Raw genomic sequence first — 13,943 nt, 5'->3', positions numbered from 1 at the left:
AACATTTGATAAATATTCATTGGAGAAATGTGAAGTTAATGAGCTAATATAGATATATAGATAGCTCATCACATTTCTCCAATGAAACAATCTATCTAGATAGATAGATATCTATATTAAACATCGTTTTCCTCCTCATGTCTCGATCGTAGCAGGAGTTTAACTTCTCAGGACGTGATGGAGTAGCGGATGTTTGGCATAACTTAAGTTTTGGACTTGTGGCTTCAGGTAATGTCGCTACTGAGCGGATATAATACCATCGGGTTTAATACAATCATGCATTTTACATGACGGGTGGCCCCCCAGTCTATACTATAAACATCTGATTAAGATTAGAGCCTAAATACGTTTTATTTCCAAAACAGAAAGGCTACGCAATGTTAACCAGCTAACAAATTACTATTGCTATCCTAGCATAACAACTAACAGCTAGAAAAAACCAAAACACGTACCTTTGTAGTCAAACTGGTGTCAATCAGCGAGGAATTTGTCCAGTTTAGATGATGTTGATGAAGAAATATTGTTTGCAAATAGTGATATATCTTCAAATCATATTTGTGGCAGCAGCTTTAGAGTCCAGAAACAGCGTTAACTACACACACCGGAACTAAAGATACACCGTTTCGAGCCATAACGGAAGTTGTGTGACGTCATGTGAAAAGGGTCTATTCTTCGCAACTGCAGTGAAATTATTGGGGGGGACATGTTCCCACGGCTATATAAATATAGGTAGTAGACTTACTTGCTTGGTACAAGTATACTTGTACCAATTTCAAAATTAGAACTTTAATCACACTTAAACATAATTGTACCAAAATACACTTTTAATATATTAAATAAAAGTATACTTTAAGTGAACAAAATATATATTTACCCAAGTGTAAATATACACTTTTTCAAGTAAATTTAAAATATGTTTTGTGTATATTTAAAAATATATGCTCAAAATATATATATTTTTTAATTCACTTAACACTACTTTAGAATATTAATTTCGCTATGTTTTACATTACATCTCTGTAAATTTTAGGCTAATAAAGTATGCTTTTTTAATTTTCTTTATTTAACCAGGTGAACCTTGTTGAGATCCAGATCTCATTTTCAAGAGGGACCTGGGCAGAAGTCTGCAACACGCAGCAACCTGATTACAAAATAAAACTAATTGATACATATGCAGAAGTATGTCTTTTAGGCACCTTTAAAGTGCGTTAATGTAATATGTAGGCATACTTTTCAAGTATCTAAAAAGTATGAATTTTTAAGTGCCTTAATAATATTTTACTATTTATCAAAATTGCATACAATAAAAAATTATAATCATGATGTAATGTTTAAAAAAGTACCCAATCCATTTTCAAATGGGTGATATTAAACCTTATAGACTATAGATAGACTCCTGTTCTCCCAACCCAGAAATGGAAATAGACCAGAGGATACTTAGCAACCCTGAACAGGAGCACCTAGTTTATATGATCATCATTAGATTATTTTTCCTTCTTTTGCTCTTTTTCTTCTTCTGCTTTCATTTGGCTTGTTATTTTGTTTGTATTTCCTTTTAATTCATGTAAAGCACTTTGAATTGCTTGTTGCCGAAAATGTGCTATATAAAGAAAACTAGAAAATTCCTGCAAATATTTTCAAAGTGTGCCCGTTGGCTTTGACCCAGCGATATGATGCTAAAAATTAGCATTAATGCTAAAGAAAGCTGCAATGTAGTCACTAACCTGTGGAGGGCAGAAGCATGTTGACTAAACTGTACTTGTACCATTCATTATGTTAAAATTAATGCATAAGGTAAAATATGCTAATGTTAGCCTTAATGCGGGCAGTAGCATGTGAAATCAACAGGACCACGTTGTTTTCATTTTACATGCTCCATTCAGTATACTAAACATGTCTAATTAATGAGAAAATTAGCTAATAGCTAACTTTAGGTAGAAGTGCTAGTGCACTAGTCAAAAGCTGTGAAATGCTAATGTTAATGAACTGCCTTGCTGTGCAGTTCACAATCCTGAGAATAAATAACATAAAAAAGTTTAATATTATTGCACTAACCTGAGGGGAATATGCAGACTTTTATTTTGAAACTTTCAGTAAGCTTCATTTTAACTACCTTACCAATTCAATGTGTAACAGTAGTTTGTTTAAACCAGTCACATAAAGGCCTAACCCTGATGTGAAAAATGTCAAGGCTTTTATTTTGAAATTTTCAGTAGGCTTCATTATTGTTACACATTAGATTAATGGCCACATTAATCCAATGTGTAACAGTCCAGCTATATAATGCCCAAAACAGCAAGTAGTTCTAAATGCCAGCTCAGCCCTAATGTGTGGTATCTGAGAGTTCCRCCATGTTGTAGTTCTTCTATAGTAATTAATCCTCAGCCAACTGCTGTGTGTGTGCTACGCAAGGCAATGCACTAGGGGGCAGTGAAGTGCTACTCTTTGTGCTAATATACTGAGAAAAAAAGGTTGAAAAAAACATTATTGCCCCGCCTACGGCGGTGCACTGACGTGAGAGGAGTATGCAGGCTTTTATTTTGAAAGTATTAGTAAGCTTCATTTTAATGACCAMGCTAATTCAATGTGCAACTGTGGTTTGTTTAAACCAGTCCCATAAAGCCCAAAAGAGCAATAACCTGATGTGAAAAATGTCAGGGCTTTTATTTTGAAATTTTCAGTAAGCTTCATTTTAAATAGACACACTAATCCAATGTGTAACAGTGGTTTGGTTAATCCACCAATATAATGTCCAAAACAGCAAGTAGCTCTACATTCCAGCTCAGCCTCCTCTGTAATAACTGAATGATCCGCCATGTTGTAGTTCTGACCTTCTTCCCTCTGTATTAAGGTGTTTCGCCATGTTTAGAACTACAGAGACCTTGTAGKCCAAACCAGCAGTTGCCATAGCGATCAAGCCTCTGCCAACWGCTGTGTGTGTGTGWGAGACACTTCATGCAACTTTGAGAACACCCAGTCACTTTTAATGAAAAAAGCAGTCTGAACGACCCCTTCCAGTTCAGGAACCGTTATGCCGATCCAAAAACCGTTTGAAGCGTAYGAGAGGGCTACTTGTCGTCTCTGATAGTCCTGTGATTCATATCTGTAGGTCATTCACAGTAATTGCTCTGATGAGAGAAATATGGTGTGTGCTGAGCTCAGTAACTGTTCTAAAACCTATATTAAACACTGAGGAGGAGCGTCAGTTGGTCATGTCCCGTCACTTTGCTCTGAAGCACCTGGACAGAAAACCGTAAGCCATAGAGAAATTTCGAAAACATTTTACCGGAGCAGACCTTCGGTGCGATTTCCTGACCAATTTTCATACCAATAGCACAAGTTTTACGGCCATGAGAGCGATTTCAAAATTATTTTTGGGTCAAAATTCCACTCTGCTTCTCACTCTAAAAAAGCGGCAGTTGGTGTCAGTTACACTCTGCGTTTCGGCAGTTGGAAATTTCGCTCGTTTTTCGCTTTTTACGTCGCGGTCGTAACTCCGATCCCCAATAAAAATAATAGCTCCCTTCTCGGCATCGAGCCGCACGTTTTGATACCACTTTGTGGGTGAGCACGCAGCGGTACGAGCCGCATTAACGGTAACGGAAGAATAATAAATTATATTTATAATTTATAATTATAATAAAGAGGCGTTCTATTGGGTGTAGAACAATAGGTGCCTCCATGCATTGCTATGGCATGCCCCTAATTACCTTAACTTACCATTACTACAACTGCAAGGACACTTACAAAAAAAATATGAATGAATTTTTGTTTCTGTAACTTAAATATTAGACATATGTTTTCTTCACAAAAATGCTTATTTAAAAAAATAAAAATTCTTGTCCATACTTTGACAAATGACCCGACTGCCCCCCCCTCCATGTGTTTGGGAATCTTATAAGTGACTGTCAAACAATGTCATACATCTCTGTTTCTATAATACTCATGTATTCAAATATTCTTGTATTCATTATGACCAGATGTCATGTTTCCCCTCTTTACTCTGCAGAGCAGTTTCTTTACCAAGTCTTTCATTCTCTTCTTACTTTAGTCCAAATATTACAACCTAAACCACATTCTCTTGCATTTAACACTGTTTCTTGCAGCATAATATGGCAAGTCTGCTGTAGGAGCAAATAAGAAAACATGAGAACAAAGTTTCTGTTTTTGTGACAGCTTGCATAAACTTCAACATAGGAGTCTTCAGTTAAATGAGGAAAAAAAAATAGAACTTATCAAAACCTAAACTAAAATGATTATTGTTAGTGATTATTTAAACTTCTAATCGTACCAAATGTGACATTCTCACAGATCTGAGTTGAGCTTTCAGATCAGTTCCACCTTGAGGCTTATCACTGACACCATTTCCTATGTTTGATCACCTGTTTGTCAGAGTTGCTGTGGGCCACATACTGAACACAACATTACTGAATCTGATGTTGTATTTTGAGTGAAAGAAATAAGCACAAGGAACATTTAGGTCACTTTGACTAGTTTTATTAATATTTGCATTGCATCAAGCTGGAAAACATCCATTCTTTTGTGGAAAAAGCAGTGACAGTTCAGTCGTTTTAATTTCAGCAAAGAAGCCAATAAAAGCAAGCAGCCTCCTCTGTATGTCTGCTACTGGTCCTGTAGGGTTAAAGGAAAAGATGCAGCAAAAAGAATAGTTATCACCAGAATATTTTAAAAGCTAAGTTCAAGGACACACACAACAGTTTTAAATCATATGGTGTGTGAAACTAACAGCCTCTCCTACAGTCTCTGCAGTGATAAAATAAGACATCTCTGTAGGTCAATGCTGATGAGGCAACATGAGTTTTTAGCTTGTATATTATGGAAGTGCAAAAAATATTCCTTCATGTATCATCAGTAAAATATTCCATAATTTTCTTAGAACTGTTCATGTACAGTTATTGTAAAATATCACATGTTGCGTGTGACTGAGAATGTTATAGGTACCACTGTGTAATGAAACATTGAGCTTACTTTGAACTCTCAGAGGAACTGCATTCCCAACGCAGATTGTTTATTCTTAAGAACAGTTGAATCTGCAATGAAATAAAAGAGACATCAGTAAAAGCTGATAGATTTCCTGTCATAAAACCCACTGGACAAACTGATCAGTCCACATTTTTAACTTGTAAGATTCAGGCCATGCGGCTCATTAGGGATTAAAAAAGACCTCCGGTATTTAGTGCCCTTCGTCCAGCAAAGGTGAAGGCAAGATTTGGAAGAAATACTCACTGCATTGATAGAGGCGATTCACCCGGAGGATGTCATTCTGACTCATCTGGGTGGCTCTTCCAATCTCTACGTTTGGGTCGGGGATGGGAACAATGGTTGGCTCTCTGTTCCTAGAGAAGGCAAATCTGCCAGAAAATAACCAGAAATTTTATTTCTCTTCTCAGGCACTTTGTTGAATCACTTCTTGGTTCCTATTGTACAGCATGAACGTTAGAGGTCTAAACTAAAATGAAGAATGGTGTGGTACTGAGTAGGTTTAGACTTCTCTAGGCAGTTGGAGGACAAAAAAAACTGAAATAAAAGAACTTAATATTGGATAACTTGTTTTCCATCTTTGAGAAGACAACCATAAAAATATTCCTACTCTCGCTCTAGCTCTTTGTTCAGGCAGTCTGGCTTTCTGCTGCTGCTGGCAATGTTTGTAGCTCAAGTCTTGCTACAAGCGTCAGCTGACACTTTAAGAGGTAGTGTCAGCTGAGTGACAGGCCAGGACCTAGTTAGTTTTAAACACACAAGTCACTCACTACTACTACTCCCTAACATTTTATTCAGAGGAAACTGAAGAAAATGAAGTCAGTGAACAACAAGAAACAACAGTTTCAATGCGTTTTGTTTCTCAGGCTGAATGTACAGAGCAGACTAGCTCATCATAAACACCGCATACTGATATACAGACATGTATGGCCATTCAGGGTTCTATGTAGAACTGTGTTGAAATAATTTATGAAGATTATTAAAAAAAATGATGATACTTCGACAAAAAAACAGCTTAGGAACATCCTCTCCTGAAGAATCCCACTCCTCCAAAGGTTCTTGTTGGGCCAAAGTGACATTTAGATCTTATATTTGATTTTACAAAGTTGTCATTTCCCTGAACAAAGAACCCAACCAGAAACCTAAGATAAGATGAAAACCTTTCAGAGGTTAGGATAATGACTGTAGGTGTCACCTTCCATAGTGCATGACAGAGTTGTAGTCATAGGGAGTGCCAAGGTTATTGGTCTGGATTTTCCTGAAGTTATGCTCCTGTCCTGTAGGCGGGAAACATAACTCTATGATTCCTCTGAATTATATATTTAGACAAGTAAAAAAATTCTTATTCCATGTTTATTTGAACACAGTTATAAAGGTTTGTGTACGGCGGCTCACCAGGGATGACGTTCTGCAGAAGGATGCGGACGTTACTGTCCCTGTCGGAGCGGGTCTGTTCATGGTTGAAGCCTAAAGCATGTAGCAGCTCATGCTGGACAATCTGATGAAAAACACACCCGTTGCGCATCAGCGACACCACCTGACCGCCGCCACGACGGCCAACAAAAGACCAGCACCTGGATTGAAACAACATAGCTACATCACAGCACAAACAACCATCTGCCAGCTGACCTGATGAAGTGGGAGAGCACTGCATTGGGGTTTTTGTGTGTGGTTGTTACCCAGAGCGGGACTGGATGTCCACAAAGTCACTTTCCCTTTGTTGGGGCCTGAAGCGAAGGCAAGTTGAGTTATGAAATGACTCCAGACCTCTGATGATGATGCTTCTTTCTCTTTGAGCTTGGAATAAATATGACAGGAAACATTACTGCTGTAACTGTAACAATTAACTGTGTGCAAGGATATGTGTTGTTATCATTACTGTACGCTCCTGGAAGCAAACAAAGCAGCTGTGTAAGTGAAGCTTCCTATAACCCTGAAGCAAACACACTTACTGTTGAGCTATGATCAGCTATCAAGAGTTTAGATAAAACTGTAAGACAAAGAAAACTCAGGTCGCTGTTGGACATGCAGGTACCAAGTTGAGCTAAGCTACATTTTATTTAATATGTCCAACACCATAAACATTTCATATTGAGATAAAGTTATGAAGTAGTATAGAGTAAAGAGCATATGCTTACTGTTGTATGATTATGTTTGTATGATTATGTTTAAATGTTTAAGGCTTTTACTTTCTTAACTTTTTATTATTTTAATCAGATTGCTGTTTATTGATATAATGTGTTAAAATATGTTGTTTAGATCAGAGGTTGTCTGGCAGTTGTAACAGAAAAGTTCCTGTTTTTTATCTACACACCCACATATACATGTTACATTACACAAGTAGAAAAATAAGCAGAATTCAGTTGCTGAAGCACTGAAGACAGAAAGTGATTGACAGGAAAACGCTCTTTTAGGGCGTAGCTTAGTTTAGATGCCTAATAGGAGACGGACGGATCCTATTGTTTGGTGCCACCCCATGTTTGCTACCTTATTGATGCACAGCTGTGGGCCAGCACTGAAAATGAGGAACTATTTCTCTGTTCTTATTATACATTGTATTGGATATTTTTCTGTAATAAATTGGATTGTTGATTTTAACTGTTTTCTTGGTTATTTGAGACAAAAGAACATTACTCAATAACTAAACTTGAAGCCATGTTGGGCTTGTGTGCTGTTTCAAACTGTATGCTGTTATATTTGTGTCACTGACCTGAGCGTGCAGTGATGTGAATGCACATCTGAACAAATAAATCTTTCTCTAACAAACTCCTGCTCTGCCTTTTCTGTTCTCCCAACGTAACCACCAGGCAATCACAGACAGATCTTTTTCTTCCAATTAGAGAATTTCTAGCAAGTACGGCATATGCTTAGATGGAAAACAATCACAAACAGCAAATCAAAAATGCTGCAGCAAGCAGCAGGAATGATAAAACAGAACAGTATGAAAAACACCATAAAACATGATCAAATAAACCCTTCTGTGGCCTTAGCATATTCATTGCATCTTAACTAATATGTTTGAGTTTTTTGAGTTAAAGTGTGACATGCGAAATATATTTTATAATTTTTCAGTAGACTTTTAGAGATAGACTTAGTCAAATACCTCCTACCCTCCCCCCCGCCTCTTGCTGGAGCATTGACAGCGACAATCCACTCCCAGTCCACTCACACTCCCACACTTTTGAAGAGCTTGTTACACCACTCACAGAACTGGTTGGAAATCCTGTAAGGAATGTAGACGTTGCCGTCCTGGTCTTTATTCCACAGGCAGCCTCGAGCGGTGCAGGGATCAGCATTCCGTAGACCCGTTGGCAAGGCAATGTCTCCAAACATCACCAGAGGGTCATCCAAGTTCTTCCCTGTCAAATATAAGGAGAGGAAATATCATTGTGTACTTCCTGTATTGTCAGTATGCAGAGGTGATTATATTCTAATCTTTTACAGCATAAGTTCTAGATGACATGCATACCCAGGTTAGCATTGGCCTTTTCCAGCAGGGTGGAGACACTGAAGTCATCGTCCTCAATGTTGTTGCCTGTGAAACAGAACACAAATTCAGGGAAGTAAGGGTATGAGTAGCTCTGATTACAACAAAACATATGAACTAATCAAGAATTAAAATATCACTAAAGACAATGTTTTAAAGGACATATATCAGAACAAATGTTCTGAAATACAAGTCAAGTCTTACCAGCGTTGTCATCAGTCTTTACAAATAAAGGCTGCAAAAAAGTAGTCGATTAGTCTGAGACAGTGTAAATAAAACACAAAATAACCCACAAATGTTTTCTAGTTTTAGTAGAAGTCATTTTTTTAGCAGAGTGAACTAATTGTTACAGCAAGAGCTCTATAATAATTAGACTCTAATCTCACCTGTGATGTGGACAGGAGCCCACAGAGGAGAGCAGTTAGGAGCATCATGGCTGTTGGATAGCAGAAACTCACTCAACACTCAAGCGAAGAGCTGGAGCTTAGGCCTATATATGTGGGAAAGTCAACTTATTCTGATCCTAAAATGGGAAACTGCTCAACAAAGGCAGTTATTACTCAACAGGCTCTGTGGTATCAGTAAACTGTGACACACTTTGCAGTTTTGATGAAATTTCCTCTTGTCTTCTCAAAACACCAAACACAGCCCCCAAAATACAATCCATGACTGCTTTCCAATTCAAGCGTAGTGTGTCTCAATGAATCTATTGATAAAATATCATAAGTGGCAGACCCAGAAAATTTGACACGGGGGTCAAAAAAGTGGCAAGATGTTTTGGCAGGGTGGACCTCTTGATGTAACAAGTGATTTAAAGTGAAAATCCCTTAAATAGAACTGACAAAATATCCATAAAAACACTGAAAAAGATTTTATTGTTTCTTAAACGAAAATGAAGACAAATTTTAAATATATAGTACATTTATAGTATCTCATCTACCAAAATAAAAAAACGTCACCACTTTTTTTAACCTCCTTGTGAATGCCCTCTCTTCCCATTTCAGCATCCAAACATCCCAGAACCTCACGTCATCTGCAGTGGTGGGTAGTAACTATAGTTATCTAAATCATTTCTGGAGTAAATTTAGATATTCAAGAAATTATCTAAAAATATACCTTTTCTGACCTCTGAAAATATTTATCAATACCTTTTAAATTAGAGTGGCACAAACAAAATTATGTGCTGCACAAACCTGCATAAACGTTTGACACCAGTATGTGAGCTCAGTGGTGCAGCAGCACTTTCTCTGAAGAAAACTGAACGAGGCTTCTAGGTGAAGACTCCTCGGTTGTTCCCGATGCTGTGAGGCATTTAGAATATTATAAGTAGGCCTTCACACAGCTAGGAGTAACGGTGAGCTAATCAAGACTGGTGTTTGGTTATTACACTTTACCTGCCTGCTTTACTGACTGGTTTCTAGCTGACTCATCAGCTTCCTTTCACTATTTATTACATGAGTTAAAAGTCGTTACTGAGACTTGAGTGAGAGACCAGGAGTCCAGGTCAAGACTCCAGTCTGAGGGCACCAGGCTGCATCAAGTCTAAAGTCTTTTATTTTTGTGAAACAGTGGAGTTTTTCCTCTCCACTGTTACCACGTGTGCTGCATTAGGGATTATTGCAAAGTCAAATATTTGATGCAGTCAGTCAATTTTACTGAAATATATCAAAATGTAACAGTAGTTTTGCAATAGGATGTGAACCTGACTACAGCTGGATTTAACAATGCACAGAGTTCTAGTGTAATGAGGTAACTCATATTTTAGGAAAAAACCTGAACCATTAAAACTTCTGGCATCAGCTTACTGCTTTACAGGTGGAGTCTGAACACCCTCTCCCCATTTCACCTGCAAATATTCTGGGTTTTTTCATTCATGCAGCGACGGCTTCAGGCTTGTCCTGCTTATTGGAAAGTTATCCTGAATAACGTCAGCGTTTCCCCTCTTTTCCATCTAATCTTCATCATTCAGCTCTGTGAACCAAATTAAAATTAAACTGAATTCCATATTCCATATAACTGGTCATGTCTTGGCCCAAAACATGGGTTACATGGGCCATGTCTTCTACATGTCTTGGTTACATGTCTTGGCCCATGTAACGGTGAGTCTTGATTAGCTCACCGTTACTCCTAGCTGTGTGAAGGCCTACTTATAATATTCTAAATGTCTCACAGCATCGGGAACAACCGAGGAGTCTTCACCTAGAAGCCTCGTTCAGTCTTGTGAACTTTTTAAGACATCTGAATTTACTCTAAAATAACACAATTCAACACAATTCAACTGAAACAAATTGCTTCATATGGACCAGATAGTATTCTTTGTGCATATATGTCCTGGTGTGAAAATTTACTCAACCTCTTTTTGGTTAAAAGTGGTGTTGAAGATTTGTAACAGTTCCTTGTATTTCCATTGCATTACTTCTTTAAAATGTGGGAACAGTTGCACTATCTATTGCTTGCACCTACATTACAAAAGAACATGTTGAAAGCTTTCTCTAGAAAACCATTGTCTCAAAGAAAATGTTTTGTGCATTTATAACAGTGTCTTCCTGACTTGCAGGGGCATGAAATACCGCTCAGCTTTTGTCTTTTTAGTCACATTTACTTTTATGTAGGGGCAGTGATGTTGATAGTAGTAGGAGTTCATCAGACAATTGGTGAGTTGCCGGTTCAATCCCTGCTCTGTCTGCCTCTGTCATTGTGTTCTTGTGCAAGACACTTCACCGCCTGCTGGTGGTGGTAAGAAGGGAAAATGGGGCTGATGAATGGCAACATCACTTCTGTGAATGACCCAGCACATCGGTAGCTACTATCCAGTGCATGTCACATGTGTAGCACTTTATCATAAATATTTATTTATTTTACACATTTATTTCCCATGTCCTATCTTAGCATTTCAGACAAACCCTACAATCCAATAAATTAACTTTATTAAATCCAGACTGCATCTGGCAGTTGACAGGCCAGCTTGATAAAAAAGAAGAAAAAAAAGAATCCCGTCTGTATAAAAATCAACAAAAAAAGAAAAACACAAATAAAAAATCTGTAAAGGAGACTTTTTTTAACAGTAATATTGATTCTGTAGTTGAAGTTTTACAAACAAGATGAAACTTGTTTTTGTTGTTTGCAGACAAAATGCTTACAGTCAAGACAATTATCATACTTGACAGTATTCTTGAAAAACTGCATCATTTCCTTGCATTTAACTGTAAATTGTGTTCACCTATAAAATAATTTTTTTTTTGTCGTTGTTGCTTTTTACATTGCCAACATGATGCTGTTCATAGAAGCATTTTTATGTGACCTGTCTGGCAGTGTGAATTGTTGTCAAAGTGAGGCCCAACAGATTTACTTTCACAAGCGGAGCATTACCGTTTTCACCATGATGCGCTACTCGATATATGGAACTTTATCAAGATATATGACTTGATAAAGTCATATATCTTTATCAAGATAAATGGCCATATATCTTGATAAAGATCCATATATCTTTTCTGACACAGAGACAGAAAAGAAAGGAGGAGGAGACCACTAAGGGGGCAGGTGCTCAAAATAAAAAAGACACATCTAACCGGATTCTAGGACAGAATATTAACGAAGCCTCTAAGCTTTCAGAGTTTAATAAACAATGATAAATTACAAAATTGTGACATATACAATCAAAGCTAAGGAGAATCTCCATATAGAGCATAACACTATGCCTATGTAAGATATGTTATTAGTAATTTCTTTCTGCAGGTCTACTTTGTTATAGGAAAGTGTTGCAATATTCAAACCCGCAATTTAACAAGATATGTAATGTTTATTTAACATATGTTTATTTAACACACCAGAGACAAATAAATAGAGCAAAAGGTGATTTATACTGTAGTTGGAAAAATTATTTGTAATTTATACAGAATAAACTTCCATCAAATAGCTGGTTTAATCTTCCATCAACTACAAATATTTCCAAATAAGTTGATTAAATTCATTACAAAATGTCCATATGCTGATAAAGATACCACACCAGTAATAATAGACCAGTTCAGTTTAACCAGTTACCAACACAAGAATCAACAGACTGAATCAGTCATTAGCAGGTTTAGTTCAGTGTTTCACCTGCCTTACATGTTTTAAGTGTTTCCTTTCTGCCTCACCTGGATTTAATCTGTGGATGATTAACAACCATCTGCACTTCTTGATGGCTGCAGATGGTCATGCAATCATCTAACTCAGTTGTTCTGGAACAGAGACACATCTAAACACATCCCTAAGCACATCATAATAAAAAATGAAAAACAAGTGATTACTATCACAACAATTAAAGCCCACCTGGAGCAGCCAGCCTTACACTTCCTTGTCCACCACATGCTCTCCCAGACCAAACCTTCTTCTTCTTCTTTTAGGTTTTAACGGCAGCTTGCATCCATTTATGTTGCAATTCTTGTCTTCTTACCATTATTCAAGCAAACCAGATTATTACTATCTAGAAATTCCTCTAAAATTTTCCCATTATAATCTACTTTTCCACTACCCCATAATGAATGGTGTGCATTAAAGTCTCCACACCAAATAACATTTCCTTTCATATCCATCTCTTCAAGTTTGCTTAACTCAAGCTTTTTACAAGGATTGTAAAAATTTAAAAATCGACATTACCTTCTCTTCCACCCATATTTCAATTGCAACATACTCCAAGTCTCTTTTCCTTCCAATAATTTTATATGGAATACCTTCCTTAATCAAAGAAAGACATCCTCCTCCATTTCCTTCTTCTCTATCATATCTAACTGCAATATATCCATCTATTCTAAAATCCAAACAAGGCCTCAACCAAGTTTCCTGTATACAAATTATATCAGGTTTCTCTTTTAATTCATAAATAAACTGTTTAAAATCTTGCCCATTTGACAAAAGACTCCTCGCATTCCATTGTAAGATTGAAACTATCCTTCTTGACTACCCAGCTCTCCCCTTATGTCTTCCCACCGAATATTCTTTAAGTCTAAGCTATGGCATGCTGCCTTCACAATAATCTGAATCCTTTCCGTTTTTGATTTTACGTCCGATGTTGCATTTATAACTCCTGCAATAAAAGTCAACTTTTTTTTTTCCTCTTCCATTTTCTTTTCAATCATTTCTATAATTTTTGAGATTATTTGCTTTTCACCTGTTAGAGATTTCCCATTTTGTTTCTCTTTCTCAACTACTTTACACGCTTCTGCATGTTACTTTCTGCGTAACTTTCGTTTTCTGTATAGTTGTTTGTCATTTCATTACTTCGCATCCCCAAAAAGCAACACTATGCTCTCCTCCACAACTACAGCACTTTGGTTTAACTCCAACTCCACATTTACCATATTCATGGTCTCCAGAACATCGGGCACATATCCTTTTTCCTTTACACATTTTTGCAACATGGCCAAAATCCTGACAGTTGAAGCACCTCACTGGTTTGGGCACGTATTCCCTGACA

The 13,943-nt window shown here is 37.2% G+C and overlaps 1 protein-coding gene across 1 annotated transcript; it reads right to left on the bottom strand.

Moving 5' to 3' along the window:
- Positions 1-4,481: 4,481 nt before the first annotated feature.
- On the bottom strand, positions 4,482-8,992 carry LOC103462344 (high choriolytic enzyme 1-like). Its single transcript, XM_008405043.2, has 10 exons — positions 8,875-8,992; positions 8,693-8,723; positions 8,471-8,536; positions 8,208-8,360; positions 6,681-6,798; positions 6,397-6,575; positions 6,197-6,278; positions 5,248-5,372; positions 4,990-5,051; positions 4,482-4,632 (listed from the first exon to the last, which is right to left on the bottom strand). The coding sequence occupies exons 1-9, from the start codon at positions 8,920-8,922 to the stop codon at positions 4,999-5,001; spliced, it is 855 nt and encodes a 284-aa protein (XP_008403265.1). The 5' UTR covers positions 8,923-8,992; the 3' UTR covers positions 4,482-4,632; positions 4,990-4,998.
- Between the last annotated feature and the right edge of the window lie 4,951 nt (positions 8,993-13,943).

This window comes from Poecilia reticulata, linkage group LG3, assembly GCF_000633615.1.
Source record: "Poecilia reticulata strain Guanapo linkage group LG3, Guppy_female_1.0+MT, whole genome shotgun sequence".
NCBI lineage: Eukaryota > Metazoa > Chordata > Actinopteri > Cyprinodontiformes > Poeciliidae > Poecilia > Poecilia reticulata.
The sequence above is the reverse complement of the archived record's forward strand: the minus strand, read 5'-3'. Positions and strand labels throughout refer to the sequence as shown.

Coding starts and splice junctions, on each gene's coding strand:
- LOC103462344 (XM_008405043.2), bottom strand. CDS start 8,922: ATGATGCTCCTAACTGCTCTCCTCTGTGGGCTCCTGTCCACATCACAG. Junction 5,373..6,196: donor TCTGTCATGCACTATGGAAG/GTGACACCTACA, acceptor ATTTTCTGGCAG/ATTTGCCTTCTCTAGGAACA. Junction 5,052..5,247: donor GAATCGCCTCTATCAATGCA/GTGAGTATTTCT, acceptor ATTTCATTGCAG/ATTCAACTGTTCTTAAGAAT.